Consider the following 15999-nt stretch of genomic DNA (forward strand, 5'->3'; position numbering starts at 1 on the left):
ATTAACTTCAGCTTAAAAAAATGAATAAGCAGCTCATTTAAGTATCCAACAAAGAAATGAGTTAATTCAGTCATGGTATATCCATACAATAAAACATTACGCATGATACCTGTAGACCAACAGTTAACTTAGAAAGTTATTTAGTATATACAGTTAACAAAAAAATTGTTATGAAACTATAATATACTGTAATACACTATGACAATATTTATATAAAATAAAATGTATACATTTAGATAAAAAATGGCCAAAAAGAAACATGTCATTCATTCATTCAACACAAATATATTGAGTATCTACACTATACCTTTATTGTTACAGTGAGCAGAAAAGACCAAAAAAATTCCCTTCTGGTCATGGAGCTTCTGTTGGTGGTTTCATAAAAATATATAAATTATTAAAATGTAAACATTTAAAAAATCAAATGGTACAGGGAAGTGTATAAATTCTACTACCACTTGGGTCAGAACACACACACATGGTTTGTTCATACACAGGATAACTCTGGAAAGATTCAGGAGAAATTGGAGTCAGTGGTGCCTTTCAGGGAGGGAACTAGAACCTCTTCACCATCCAGCCTTTCATGTGTGTTTTTTTCCTCTTATCATGTTCTTATATTGTCTATTCTAAATAAACACAATGAATTGTTGCAAATTTTTTGCAAAAGTCCAATAATCAGGATTGGGAGAAGAAGAATGATATGGAAATGTGAGCATGATATATTATGAAATCAACAGTGTTTTAAGAAAAGATATTTTCTATCTTCACTAAATAAAAGCTCTATAAAAATGTGATCTCACACACACACACACACAAACAGAAGAACCTACACTAAAATGTCAACAGATCACTCCAAGCAGTGGGATCGTGGAGGGAATATTACTTTCTTCTGTTTGCTTGTATTTATTTTCGTAGTTTCCTAGAGAACAAAAAACGTACTTTATGTGTATAATAACTTTTTTTAAAAAATGAAGGGAAATCCCTGGCCATCCAGTGGTTAGGAGTCAGTGCTTCCACTGCAGAAGCATGGGTTTGATCTCTGGTTAGGGAACTAAGCTCCTGCAAGTTGCGTAGCGTGGCCAAAAGAAGAGAAAGAAAGAAAAGAAAGAAACAGCAGATCAACAATGTCACCTCTTTCTGCCAGGTTCTCTCAGAGAGAATTGCTGGCTACACTCCTTTTACCCAAGGGGCTGTGTGGTTTAGGAAGACAAAGAACAAGTCAAGGGCAAGGGCACAGAGCCAACCCAAAGTCTTAACTGTCCTCCCTTCACTTAGGGAGCACAGACTTCCCCAGCCAACTAGGATGCCTGCCAAGACCCTTCCCCACTCCACAATCCAGAGGCCCGGGAGATGGAAGGAGGATACCCATACCCATTTTCTCCCAGGATACCTGGAAGGCAGAGAGCAGGAATCACTCTCCTGGTTTACAGATGAAAGGGAGCCTTCGAGACAATCTACTTCCACAGATAACGGATAACGTGCAAAGATCTAGTCTCAGCTGAGTGTCGAGGGCACACTGGGGGCTTCCACAATATAAGGCTGCTAGGACTCGAGAGAAAATGCCAAGTTCTGGTTCAGTTTTGTCCCCAGCTTCCTAGAGAAAACAGGTAAGGCAGAGAAGTCAGGGAGTCTGCAAGCCAGATGCCACTTTGAAGGCCATCTCCTCCTGGCTCTAAACCCCATTTCTCAATCCACCTTCCATCTTCTCTCTGCACACACCTCCAGGACAGCCTGCATCAGCTCTGGAGGATGCACGCCAGAAACTTCTGCTTACGCTAAAAGCTTCACCCTTACCTCTGGGCTGGCTGTCTTCCCACTTGAAGGCCATCACCACAAGGCGCCCCTGTCAGTACCCAGGGGCTTGTCCGGGCCAGCATTTGGGTTTGAAAGGCCTGGGTGACACATTCCTGGAACTCAGCTGGGCAGACACATCCCAGTATGTGCAACATTTTCTCATGGGTGGACCTGGGTGTGCCTCATGATTTAGGAAGAACTGCTCCCTGGGGGGGCAGACACCCAAAAATGAGGGGAAGGGAAGAGAAAAACCAAGTAAGAGGTAACCTGGGTCAACACCTTCTACAAGGAGACAGATGTTCAGCTCTGCAGTGGGGACATTCAAGGAATGTAAGGGGAGGAGTGAGAAGGGGGAATATTGATGTTGGAAAAGAAAAATAAAAGAATGTACGTGCTTTAGGGGTCACTAGAAGACAGTGTGGTTTTAATCCAGGTGAAGGACAGAGCTGGGGTGAGATCCTACCACATGCTGCTGTCAGAGTTCCAGGAAAGGAAGGTCCCGAGGCATCTCACCCTTTCCCGGGCCAGGAGAAACAGGAGCAGCCCCCCCGGGTACACCCCGGGGGCAGGCAACAGCAGAGGTCAGATCGCTTCAAGGTGAGAAGCACCATGGACAGGTGGGGCACGGTGACCCACCAGGACCAGATAAGGGAGGCCCTGCCCTCTCAGTCAGCAACTCCCAACGCCCAGGTTTCTCAGGATGGTTTAGGGAGAACCCAGCCCTTGGAGAGCCATCGGACAACAAACTAAGATACAGAGCTTACAGTGTCACAGAGGGCAGAGCCTTGATTGTTCCTAGCGTTGAACTTCCATTCTTGGTTAAAATGGGTGGTTTTCTCCCAAATAAATTTATGTTCAGGCTCTGATACAAGCAGGGATTTGATCTCACGACAGTTACTGACACACTCTGTCTCAGAGTTTCCATCTACAGGGTCAGTCCCAGAACCAGGGCAGATATGAGGTGTAAGTGAGATAATACACAGGGGTGTGCCTGGCACACTGCCTGAAAGATAGGAAGTGCTCAAAAAACAGTAGCCACTAACATTATCATCACTAAACATCATTTCTACTGGTGTTTCAGAAGTTCTCTGTGTAAATTTAGTCACAGATCAGTAAAAATGTCCTTTAACACTCCACTGGTTCAAAAAACACAGTCTCACACAGTTAAAGGCCTTTAAGTGTACAAGAAAGCCAGCTTCAGGAAAACTGGCTGGGAAGAGAAAACTGGCTGTTTTAGGGAATATACATTCCCTGGTTGCTTGCCCTGAAGATCTCAAATCTCGGGTGATGGAAAAGACCCCCAAGGTACCACATGACTCCGATCCTGGGAGAAGGTGGATGCTTGATGGAGGAAGAGGGGGCTGGAGGAGGGGGAGGCCTCTGGCACACTCCTGGAAGAGAAAGCTACCAGCGCTGTCAATGGGGCTTCGGCAGGGTGGGGGTACTTCTTCCCCAAGTACTCCCCTCAAATCCCCATATTCAGAAAGTCTTCCACATACCCAAGAAGCTTTAAATCACAGTGATGAGAGCTATTAAACATTCTGTTTTACTAACATAAGCACTTCCTCCTAACTGGAATGATGATTATGTGTAAAATGGACATAAGTCAAAAGGAGACCAGAGCGAGTTCTATCTACTGTACTGCTCGTCCAAAGATAAAATTCAGGAAGGAAAATGAAACCTCCCAGCAGAAGTGTGGGAGGAATGGTTTAGGTTTCTATTATTTGGGCTAAACCTGTAGTTCTTTTCCTACGATCCCAAGGCAGGACTTTGGTCCAGGTCAGTAGATCTGTCTTTGTGGGGAATTCTTTTCCCAGTCCCTTCTCGTTTCACTCCCCACCCCAACATTATCCAAGAAGAGAATGAGACTATCTACTGTCTAAGTCTATAGGAGGCCAGGAGGCAGCCTTCGCCTGATCCTGTCCTGGACACCCCAGCCAACACTGCAGCCGCTCACATGGACTGCCCCCACCAGGCCAGGGCGACCTCCTGGGACATGCTCGAGACCAGCAGAGGGGCCCTGGGGAGCACTCCTGCACCACCATCTGAGCCTGGTCCTTCTCCTCTGTGCTCCCCCAAGGGCTGTGCCTGCAGCGGGTGAGGCAGTGGACACCCCTTGTCTTCCCTCCATACCACACACTGGTCTGGGAGCGCTGAGATATCACAAAACATACGTCATGCCTGTGAGAGGCTCACAGCCTGGTGAGTAGGACACAGGTAACAGGACCATGAGGGAAGCATGAGGTTGGGGCCAGGACCCTTGGGGGAGGGGAGAGAGGCTCGCAGGACCAGGAAGCTGGGCCTCAAGCTGAGAGCCATCCCCTGCCCTAATTCCATCATGCGTCTCCAGAACCTGCTCATTTTAAATGGCTGGATGCCTCTTTTGGCAAAAAAAAAAAAGAAAAAAAAAGTGGGAGTCAGTCTACTCCGGACACTCCTTGGGCCATATGCCGAAAAAATCACCAACAGCCTCACTGTCACCACCAGCCTGGTGGGATGATCTGCTCCTCTCTCATATTCAATGAAGAAGTTCAAGGGCACAGGAGTGATGGGGAAGAATCCTGACTCCCCTGTATTGGCTGGCACCCCCAGGCCCCACCAGAAAAGTAGTTAAATGAGGAGAAGCTCTAAGTCTGCTTCAACAGAAGCAGTAGGGCCAGGTAGGATGCTCAAAGGAGTACTTTAATATTCACAAATGAGGTGACCTACAGGGCTCAATTTCCAAAATATACAAACAGCTCATACAACTCAATAACAAAAAAACAAACCACCCAATCAAAAATTGGGCAGAAGACCTAAACAGACATTTCTCCAAAGACAGACAGATGACTATTAGTTACATGAAAAAATGCTCAACATTACTGATTTTTAGAGAAACCAAAGTCAAAACTACAATGAGATATCACCTCATTCTGCTCAGAATGGCCATCATTAAAATGTCTACAAACAATAAAAATATTGTGTAGAGAAGAGGGAATCCTCCTCAGCAGTTAGCGTGAATGTAAATTGGTGCAGCCACTATGGAAAACAGTATGGAAATTCCTCAAAAAAAAACACAAAAATTGAGGTGCCATATGATCCAGCAATCCCACTCCTGGGTTTATACCCAGAGAAAACACAAATTTGAAATGCCATTCACAACCCAATGTTCACAGCGGCACTATTTACAATAGCCAAAACATAGAAGCAACCTAAATGTCCATCAACAAATGAATGAAGATGTGCTATATATATATACAATGGAATACTACTCAGCCATAAAAAGAATCAAATAATGCCATTTGCAGCAACATGGATGAACTTAGAGATTATCACACCAAGCGAAGTTAAGTCAGAAAGAAAAAGACAAATACCATATGATATCACTTACATGTGGAATCTAAAATATGATACAAATGAATTTACTTACAAAACAGAAACAGACTCACAAACATTGAAAACAAAGTTATGGTTACTGAAGGGGGAAAAGGGGAGGGGAGGGATAAACTAAGAGTTTGGGATTAGCAGATGCAAACTATTATATAGAGAATGAATAAACAGTAAGGTCCCACTGTACAGCACAGGGAACTATATTTAATATCTTGTAATGGAAAAGAATATGAAACAATATGTATATATATGCATAGCTGAATCCGTTTGCTGTATACCAGAAACTGACACAACATTATAAATCACCTATATTTCAACTAATAAGGCCAGTTTCAAGTCACAGGTGACTCTCAGCATTAACTCAAGTGAGTTTTCAATCACTAACACGTAAGATCTGGACAAACCCATCCTCCCTCAAGGTGGGCAACCCAACAGTGAACTAATATGACATGGTGAGGAACAGTTAATGGGCAACTGCCTGCCCTGCTCCGTTGAGTGGCTGAAGGAGAGATTAGAACATTCTTATTTACACACAAAAGGTCGAGGATTCTCAGGTAACTGAGCTGGTTGAGTTTATACTGCTCTCAGAAATCCTTCCTGCCAGAAAAGAACCAATGAGGTCAAAGCCATTCCCCTAAGCTACAAGCAGAACTGACAACCACTGGCACCTGCAAAGAACAAAGAAGCCCAATTTTTGCTGCTGTTGCTGCTGCTGCTAAGCCGCTTCAGTCGTGTCCAACTCTATGTGACCCCACAGACGGCAGCCCACCAGGCTCCCCCATTCCTGGGATTCTCCAGGCAAGAGTACTGGAGTGGGTTGCCATTTCCTTCTCCAATGCATGAAAGTGAAAAGTGAATGTGAAGTCGCTCAGTCGTGTCCAACTCCTAGCGACCCCATGGACTGCAGCCTACCAGGCTCCTCCGTACATGGGATTTTCCAGGCAAGAGTACTGGAGTGGGGTGCCATTGCCTTCTCCGAGTTTTTACAGCAGGCCTCACTAATTCATTTAGCCACCACCTCCAGAAAAGGACTAAGACCCTTATTACTTGGTCTACCACTCCTACTCCTTGCATGTTAACTGAACCACCAAGATCTGGATTTCTTTTCCAGATACCTTGATATGCTTGCACCTTGGGCCATTCTGTTCTGGGGAGAAAACTAAGGGAAGCAGAGGAAAGCCACAGCCCTGACAAGCAATGCAAAACAGAGAAAAAAGTAGGTACAGGAAAAAAGATAAGATAATTGGACTGGAATACAGCTACCCCCTCATGAGGAAAAATCTAAATAGCTAATGACTTTTTAAGCAGAACTCCACAGACATTGGGTACAAATGCACTCGATGTGAGACCTGTCTGTGTACGGACCCAGGGGCTCCACTAAAGAGACCCCCTCTCCCTCTACTGGGTTGGATAGTGTCGCCCCAAAATTCATGTCTACCCAGAACCTCAGAATGGCTTTATTTGGAAATAGGGTCTTTTCTGATGTAACTAGTTAAATTAAGATGAGGTCATGCTGAATTAAAGCAGCCCCCATTCCAACGACTGGTGTCCTTACAAGGCGAGAAAACAGAGGCACAGACAGACATACTGACAGAACACCATATGCCCACAGAGGCAGAGAGACAGAGTGATGCATTCACCAGCCAAGGAAAGCCAAGGAGTAACATGGCCCTGCTAACACCTCAATTTCAGACTTCCAGCCTCCAGATTGTGAGAGAGCACATTTTTATCACGTCCCCAGGTTTGTGGTACCTTGTCCAGCAGCCCTAGGAAACCAATACACACCTTTTATTTCACACCTGTTCCCCAACACACCCTTCCCAGTTTCAGCCCAGGGGCAAAAGACAAGACACACAGGCCATACTTCTAACCCACCTGGACTCTGCCACCTTCCCAGAGCCCATCAGCACTTCTCCCCTTAAGGGGTGGGGGACAGCAGAGATCATACTTCAGCTATCCCCACCTTCTGCCTGCGGAAGCACACCGGCAGGGGAGTGCTGGTTTTCTCCCCCCAGTTTTTTTTTTTCCCATTTATTTTTATTAGTTGGAGGCTAATTACTTTACAGTATTGTAGTGGTTTTTGCCGTACATTGACATGAATCAGCCATGGATTTACATGTGTTCCCCATCCTGAACCCCCCTCCCACCTCCCTCCCCATCCCATCCCTCTGGGTCATCAGTGCACCAGCCCTTCTCCCCACATTTTCCTAGTGTTGTAGCCTCTCCTTTAGATCAGTGTTTTTAAAATCTTATTCAGTCCCATCCTAGATATATTTGGGGTGTGGCATTACTATATATGCCTTAGTCTAGCATTAACCTAACTGTTCTTTATATCATGTCACTACTTTTACTTAAACTTATATTTAAAGGAACTGCTATATCGTTACAATAAATGGAAAATCAGCACCATTTATTTTATGTAGAGCTTGCTAGATACATGTTTTTAAATTGCACATTAAATACACGATAATTTTTTTTTTAAGTCCGTTCATATGTCCTTTAAAATAATGTCGGGTGACAATACTATGGGAAATACCACCTTAAGGAGTAGAGTTTAGTTGTCTAAGAACTCTGGGCTCCTATGCAGAGAAATCAATTTAAGCTCCGCAGTCCCGTTTCTCATTCCCCTTCTCCCCGCGACTGTCCCAGAAGGAGGCTAAGAGCAGAAGGAAAGAAAGGCACCGGGAGTTCCCAGTTCCGACGCAGTGCGACCTGAGGATATGGAGTCAAGAGCGAAAGGGACTTTAAATGCTCAGTCCTGCGAGTGACGAGGGCGGGGAGGGACTGACCTTCTCGCGCAGGGTGCAGTGGACGTCCGAGGCGACGCGCCCTTCCCACCACGGCTCATCCATCATCTCGTCTGCAGCGCCGCTCTCCGAGGCTACCGGGCTCTGAGGGCGCACCCTGAGTGGACACAGGCAACTTCAGAGCCCGCAGCGCGCCCCCCAGCTCCTACCCCCGGCATCCCCATCCTCTCTTGTCCTCGGCCAGGGGCTCTGCCGGGCGCCCCCTTCTGCCCCACTCAGCGGAGGGCGGTCGCCTCCCATCCCAAGAAGGTTGCAGCGTCCCCTCCCCTTTACTCGCGGAACCTGAGGCGACCTGGAGCTCTGCAACAACTTGCAGAATTTTTATCTTCCTTTTTGCAAAAGTTGCACAGAAAGTTGCAGACTCCGCTAGCTCTCCAGAGGCCCGGGCTCCGACAGCGGCCACCGGCTCGCCGTCCCCAACTCCTCCCCCGCCGCCCAGCCTTTGTCCTGCTCCCACATCCTGCCCTCCAGCCGGGGCGAAACTCACGCATCCCTCTCCGGAGGTGGGGGGCTGCGGGCGCCGGGCCCTTCTCAGGGCCGAGCCGGTGTGCCCTCGGGTGCCTGCAAGCGAAGGGGCCCCTGGCGCGGGGCGCTCCAAGCTCTCGACGGCCGCCTCCGCAGCCCTGCTCGCCCCTGCCGCCGCCGCGCCCCTGTGTGCGCTCGGGTCCCGCCGCGGCTCGCAGCCTCCCGGCCGCCGGGGGCCTCCCTCCTTCGCTGGGGGAATTGGGGGCCGGGCCTCGCGCATGCGCCGCCGGCCCCCGCACCCCGCGGGGCGGGGGGCTGGGAATTGGAGTCTTTCTTTCGCCCGAGCTGGCTGCTTTTCCTGTCCGCACTCCACCCCCGCCGGGGCGGAAAGCTTCCTCTCACCTTCGCGGGGGCTCCCGGTGGTCGCGGGGACTCCCGGTGTGCTCACGCGGGCAGCGCTGGGACCGCGGCGCCACCTGCGCGCGCCACTCGTGAAAGGCGAACCCCAGAAAGTTCTGCCTCTCGCGTGCGCTGTTCTAGCCTACCTTTAGTCGGTTCCACCTGTTTTTTCTTTTTAACTAGCCCTGCAATGCGGAGGTGGATGTCTAAATGTAAAATTCCCACGGAAGCCCCCAAACCCGCTCTTGATTATCCACGAGTCGCTGTTTCTAAAGGAGGCTCAGTAAATCAACGGATTTTGTTTTTGTGCTCCTGCAAAGTATAGATCTACTCGTTACATTGGGAGAAAACCAGTGTTTCTGGAGGGTCAGGTGGATGGAAAGCATTGTCTTTTTAATTTAGTTTTATTTTGTTTTCGGAAAGACACTCCCTTGAATCAGCCCCTCTGATGGAACAACAGATTGATTGCTTTTTGTGATACTTTTGGAGATTCACAGACTCGTTTCAAATCCAGCTACCGACTGGATGACTTTTGCCATGTTCCTTAGACTGTCTAAGCCTGGGAACCCTCATGTGAAAATTGGGAATAAAAATTGCACCAATCTGCTGGAGATACTGCATCACTAAATAAGATAATTCGTATAAAGGGATAATCCCCATGACAAGTATAAAACACTCAATAACTAGCTGCTACTAAGGAGGCTTTGGTTTCTGACTAGTTTCCTACAGGCAGGTACCCACCTGGAAAGAAATTTTTAAATCAGCTTTGATAAGCTTCAATAGGTGCTTAAAGAGAAGTTTTAGTGTTAAAAAAAAAATAACCACCTTGTAAAAGTGAAAAATATCAAGGAATAAGCATTAATAAATACAGGCTCTTAATAAAGACATTATAAAGGTTGAGCAGAATAAGAAAAGTTTGAGGAAATAGAAAAAGGTGAAAATACCAACTGTACACAAATTAACTCTTTTAATAAAATTCTAACGATTGTGTGTAGATAGCAGGTACGGGAGGGATGATAACACTTCTTTTTCTAACACTTAAAAGGAAGAATACCAATGAGTAAAGCTAAGATTTTTGTCTTTTAAAAATGAGGGATAGAGCTATATATTGCCAAATCTTAAAACATATCTCAGATCTATGATTCAAACAGTATGGTGTTGACACAAGAATAGGTAGATAAGTATCAGTGGAATAATCGAAAATTTAGAAATATATCCCACATACTTAGAAACTAACTATGATAAATGTGGCATTTCACTTTTAAGGGGAAAAGGATAAATTCTTCAATAAACTGGCCAGGGAAATTAGTTAATTTGAGGGAAAAAAGTAAAATTAGGGATTTATTTACGCCATCATCAAAATAAATGTAAGAAACTGTCAAATGACAAAACTAAAACAATTTAGTGATGGTTTGATGTTATTTATTTAAGGGAAAATAATTCATGGATTGGGAGAGTACAGTGCCTTACAAACAGTGGAACATTCTTCCCAAGAAATTTTGGGCAAAAGTGAATTTTATATGCATAATAATGGAATCTAGAAAGTTAGTACTGATGGTCCTCCTTGCAGGGCAGCAAAGGAGACACAGACATAAGGAACAGACTTTTGGACACAGTGGGGGAAGGAGAGGACCAGATGGTATAATTTGAGAGAGTAGCCTTGAAACATATATATTACCATACGTAAAGTAGATAGCCCATCAGAGTTTGGTGTCTGACTCAAACACCTTGAGGTGACCGGCAGGGAACCCAAAGCTCTGTGCTCTGTGATAACCTAGAGGGGAGGGATGGGGAAGGAGGTGGGAGGGGAGTTCAAGAGGGAGGGGACATATGTACAGGCAAGGCCGATTCATGTTGACATATACCAAAAACCATCACAATATTGTAAAGTAATTACCCTCTAATTAGAAATTTTAAAAGAGAGATAGTTTTATAGAGTGTGAGAAGGAGGAAACAAGGCATGACAGACGAGGAGGTCCTGTTTTTTAGGGTAGGGTGAGCCAGTTTTAGCTCACTTGGAGGACTCAGATTGCTGTACAGTGAGATGTTTCCGGTCAGTGTGGGCTGACTTAGGTTTAGATATGTGATGTAGGCCAGACCACTGGGGTGGCCTCCACATAACGAGTTAACTTTATCAAACCCAAAGAACTACAAACAAATGACAACCTCCCCCATTAAAAAAAAAAATTACAAGATAATTAAAAATAAACATAGGTGAATTATTTCAGATGAGAAGGTCTAGAGGTTAAGGCACAGGAAGAAACAAAAGGCCAGGATGAGTATATATAGATTTGAGTAAATAAACCCAGAGAATCCCATGGACAGAGGAGCCTGCATCCATGGGATCACACAGCCAGACACAACTGAAGTGACTTAGCACTCAGCACTCAGCCATCAAATATCACCAAAAAGGCAAATGATAAACTGAAGAGAATGTTGTTAACAAATGGGACAATGGTTGATCTTACCATATAGACCTCTTGTAAATCACTATGGAAAACACTAACACCTGAAATGCAGGAATGGATGAACAGGCATGCATGAAAGAAGAAATTCAAGGGGACAATTACCATTTTTAAATAAGCTTTTTTTAAATGCTCATACTCACTAGCCAAGACATTAAACATGTTTTAGAAACAGGGTGTATCTCTGACAAGAATTTTTTAAAGCACAATATACAGGATTGACAAATACAGTGATGGTGAGAATGAAATTTAACACCGTCTTCTGATAGACAATATAATTGTATTCAGGAGCAGTTTCTAAGCTGACTGGGAGGCAGACGACACAATCCGAGGTTCCTAGGCCCTGCATGACCCACAAAACTGACCCACATTCTCCCCTGCGCCAGGGCTTCCTCCACTTCATGGTGAGCTGAACGGGCATCTTATTCCTGGAAGGTGCCCGGCCCTCAGTTAGGTGCCTGGCCCTCAATTCTTGTCAGAGACAAAGAGCACTATTTGCAACGCTCAGCTAAAACCATTTACAGCCTTTCTGCATATAGATTATAGTCACTTTTCTCTCCAAAACCTTGGGCTTTTGTGTTTTTGTCTTTTTTTTTTACTTTCACTGATACACTTGATTATTGTCTTTTATGTTGAGATGCTGGAAAAGCAGGAGATAGTTGTGCCTCATATATTATTCTAAAAATATAACAATAAACTACCTCAAACTAAAAAAAAAAACAACCTTAAAAATGTATCACTGGATCCAACTATTCCACTTTTGGAAATTCACTCTAAAAAAATAAGCATATGAGTACAAAGATTTCTTTACAGGGGTTTCATCACAAAGTTTTTCCATTATAGTGAACAGGGACTGGTTAAATATTAATTTGGCTCAACGTTTTTTAAGATAATAAATAATTATTTGAGAAAGTGTTCACAAGATAGTAAGTGAAAAAGGAGATTAGATTATGATCCCAATTATACATTATGCTCACATACACACACTCAAAAGAAAAAAAATGTCCATAAAAACATTCAATCAGTTCAATTTAGCCTCTTAGGCGTGTCGGACTCTTTGTGACCCCATGGACTATAGCATGCCAGGCTTCCCTGTCCATCACCAACTCTCGGAGCTTACTCAAACTCATGTCTATCGAGTCGGTGATGCCATCCAACCATCTCATCCTCTGTTGTCCCCTTCTCCTCCTGCCTTCAATCTTTCCCAGCATCAGGGTCTTTTCCAATGAGTCAGTTCTTTACATCAGATGGCAAAAGTATTGGAGTTTCAGCTTCAGTATCAGTCCTTCCAAAGAATGTTCAGGGTTGATTTCCTTTAGGATGGACTGGTTGGATCTCCTTGCAGTCCAAGGGACTCTCAAGAATCTTCTCCAACAACACAGTTCAAAAGCATCAATTCTCCGGTGCTCAGCTTTCTTTATAGTCCAACACTCACACCCATACACGACCACTGGAAAAACCATAGCTTTGACCTTTGTCGGCAAAGTAATGTCTCTGCTTTTTAATATGCTGCCTAGGTTGATCATAGCTTTTCTTCCAAGGGGCAAGCATCTTTTAAAACATTACCCAGTGTAATCAAAGTGGTAGTATTATGGGAAATTTTAATTTGGTTTTTATTCTAGTATATCTGAGTTTTCTAAATTTTAAGAAACATGCATTACTTTCACAATCATAAAAAAAGAATGAATGCTATTTTTAAAAAAATCACTTGATATATTTACAGAGTGGCCTTCCATTGAATAACAATTAACAGTGTTGTTTTATTTCTGGTTTGGTTTTATCTTTTTCATAGCAGTATTATTTATTTCTCAGGGTACACCAAAGGATGTCAGGTCTTTATTGTTCATTGATTTGGAGTTCTCTCTTCCTAACTTCAGGTTCTCAGTTATCCAGAGTCCCAATAGGTGAGCGAGATGCAGAAGCTTTGGTCTTTTCTCCCAGGGCTATTTTAAGGGGATACTAAACATTATTCATATTCTTCAGTCTTTCGTGTATCATTCTCAGTAGTCTCTCATTTTCCATGTGTCTCTGAAAGATAAAAACATGTTGCACTGATGGTTTTGGTAGTGAGTCCTGTCCACAGGTAGAAATGATGTCGGTGCCCTTAGCAGAAGAGGCTTCCTATGGTAGATGACAGAGGAAAAATACAACTGGAGTTACTTCTCCCACTCATTGCATTATGAGAAGTAAATAAGCCAAGAAGTATTCATTCATTCATTCATTCATAAGACTACAATTTTATCAAATATGAACTATGAACCAATTACTGCCTCCCCACTTCCAATCTCTGAAACTCACAGGATGGGAACCAAAGATTTAGAGCAAGACCATCCTACCTATCTAAAACTTTTCCAGGTATAAAATGAGAAAATAATTTTTTTTCTCTGATCTTTCCAATCTTCCTCAGAGGACAAATCAATCTAATATTATCAACTGCTAACTTTTTTTTTTTTCAACTGGTCACTTTAACTTTCCTTTGTCTTTTTTCCTCTCATAGGATACAAGCTCTCACGTTATAAATACATATTTATGGTGAAAAGAATGTGTTCTCATCCTGTTCCCAGGCTTTGATCTCCTTCCCAAGGATCAGCAGCGCCTGATGTTTTCTTCCAGAAGTGACCCACACACTTACCAACGTGAATACCCATGCCTTTCCCCGTTTCCACGAATGGCAGCGTGTGGAACACATCCTTCTGCATCTCGTTTTTCCCTCTCGGTTGTCCCGTGGCAGTGTCCGAAGAGCTGCAGAGTTACCCCGGTGTGTGTGTATGTGCTCAGTAGATCAGTCATGTCTGGCTCTTTGTGACCCTTTGTATTGTACCAGGCTCCTCTGTCCATGGAATTCTTCAGGCAAGAATACTGGAGTGGGTTGTCATTTCCTTCTCCAGGGGATCTTTCCAACCCAGGGATCAAACTTCCATCTCCTGCATTGCAGGAGAATTCTTCACCACTGAGCCATTGGGGAAGCTCCACAGTCACCCCATAGTCACATAGTATAGATCCATCCATCATGATATGTGGACCCAGTCTTCTTTGCTGGACATTTACATTGTCTCCAGTCTTTTGCTGCCATAACCACACTACAGTAAATGTCCTGGGTGGCAGGGGGGGTCCATGATACAAATTCTTCAGGCACTCAGCTTTGCAGGTCCTAAGCTGAGGCTAGACTTTGAGTAGTATTTCCTTAGAGTCTTTGTCTGTTTGTTTTAAAATTTTTATTGAAGTATAGTTGATTTACAATGCTGTGTTAGTTTCAGGCATATACCAAAGTGAATTAGTTATACATATACATTCTTTTTTTAGATTCTTTTCCCATATAGGCCATTACAGAGTAGTGAGTAGAGTTGCCTGTGCTTTACAGTAAGTTCTTATTAGTTATCTATTTTATACATAGTAATGTGTATATGTAAACCCCAACCTCCAAGTTTATCCCTCTCCCCCCACCCCTTATTTCCTTAGTGTCTTAATGGTTTGCATTGCTCCATTTTGGACCAAAAGCACGAAGCCTGGCTCAGTTTATAGGGACAGAAGGAAGACATCTGGGCTATAAACTTTGAGACATAAGCCTTGTTTACCATTTTGGTCTTTAACCAAAAACCAGTCCAACCCCTTTAAACTCTTTCTAGCTCTGTGCTCTGCAGAGTCAAAAGAACATTGACCAAATCCTTTATGATCCTTGATTAGAAATTCTTGACTTATAACTCTACAGATTAGGCCTGAGACCCCAGCAGAACAAATTTTTAAAAGCAGCATTTTGCAAACAAAACTTGAAACCTAGGATATTTATAAAGTAGGCCCGTACTACTTTTTTTCAATTAAAAAGGTAGTATGGAATCTAGAAGGCACGAAAGAAATAAGAAAAAATGAATTTCCGTCTCACTGGGTCAATTCCTGGGTGTATGACTTATGCAGTTGTACAGGCTGAAACTCAGAAGGGCCTTGTGCTTTTATGTTCTACTGTTACCGCCTTGAAATTCTTAAAGAGTTTTATCTTTGGACCTGTGTTTTGTAAATGAAGTCCAGGACAGAGGAGCATGTATGTAAACAAAGGAACTTTGTGCCATAGGTGTCTGCTACTCCTTGCTGCCGTGGGAGCACGGAATTCCAGTGGACCTAGAAGGCACAGGAGTTCAGTGAAATCCAAAGAAGTAGAAGGTAAGTGTGTTACACCTATAACTGCAGGTCACAGGGCAGGAAGGCCTAATAACCCTGAGACGCTCTACTTTCCACTTGAAATAGACTTGCTCTGAATGCAAAAAGGTGTGATAGTTTCCCATAGGCTGCTATTAACAAAATACCATAAACCATGTGGCTTAAAACAACAGACTTGTACTCTGTCACAATTCTGGAGCCTAGAAGTCTCCTTGGTGTTGCCAAGAGTCTGACACAACTGAGCAACTGAACAACAGAAGTCCAAAATCAAGGTGTCAGTAGGGCTATGCTCCGTTGGAGGCTCTGGGTAGAATACTTCCTTGCCTCTTCCAGTTTCTGGTGGTGGCTGTCAACCCATGGTGTCTTGGCTTGCAGCTGCATCTGCCTTATCTGCCTTCATCTTCATAGTGTTCTTATAGGACACTAGTCAGTCATCTAAGATTAAGGGCTCACCCCACTACTGTGATCTCATCTTAACTAACTATCACTAGAACAACCCTATGCCCAAATAAAATATTAGCATTCTTTGGTGGGGGCACAATTCAGCC

General features: G+C 44.0%; 1 protein-coding gene across 1 annotated transcript in view; it reads right to left on the reverse strand.

The window, feature by feature from the left end:
* Window positions 1-8636, reverse strand: part of CCNJL (cyclin J like) — a 63614-nt gene extending 54978 nt beyond the window's left edge. The window contains exons 1-2 of the mRNA XM_061151868.1: window positions 8458-8636; window positions 7953-8067 (exon numbers count right to left, since the gene is read on the reverse strand). Of these exons, the coding sequence (XP_061007851.1) occupies window positions 7953-8018 (66 nt within the window). The 5' untranslated portion in view covers window positions 8019-8067; window positions 8458-8636. The remainder of the gene's footprint in view (window positions 1-7952; window positions 8068-8457) is intronic.
* Window positions 8637-15999: the final 7363 nt, after the last annotated feature.

Source organism: Dama dama, chromosome 9 (genome assembly GCF_033118175.1).
Source record: "Dama dama isolate Ldn47 chromosome 9, ASM3311817v1, whole genome shotgun sequence".
In the NCBI taxonomy this organism is placed as follows: domain Eukaryota; kingdom Metazoa; phylum Chordata; class Mammalia; order Artiodactyla; family Cervidae; genus Dama; species Dama dama.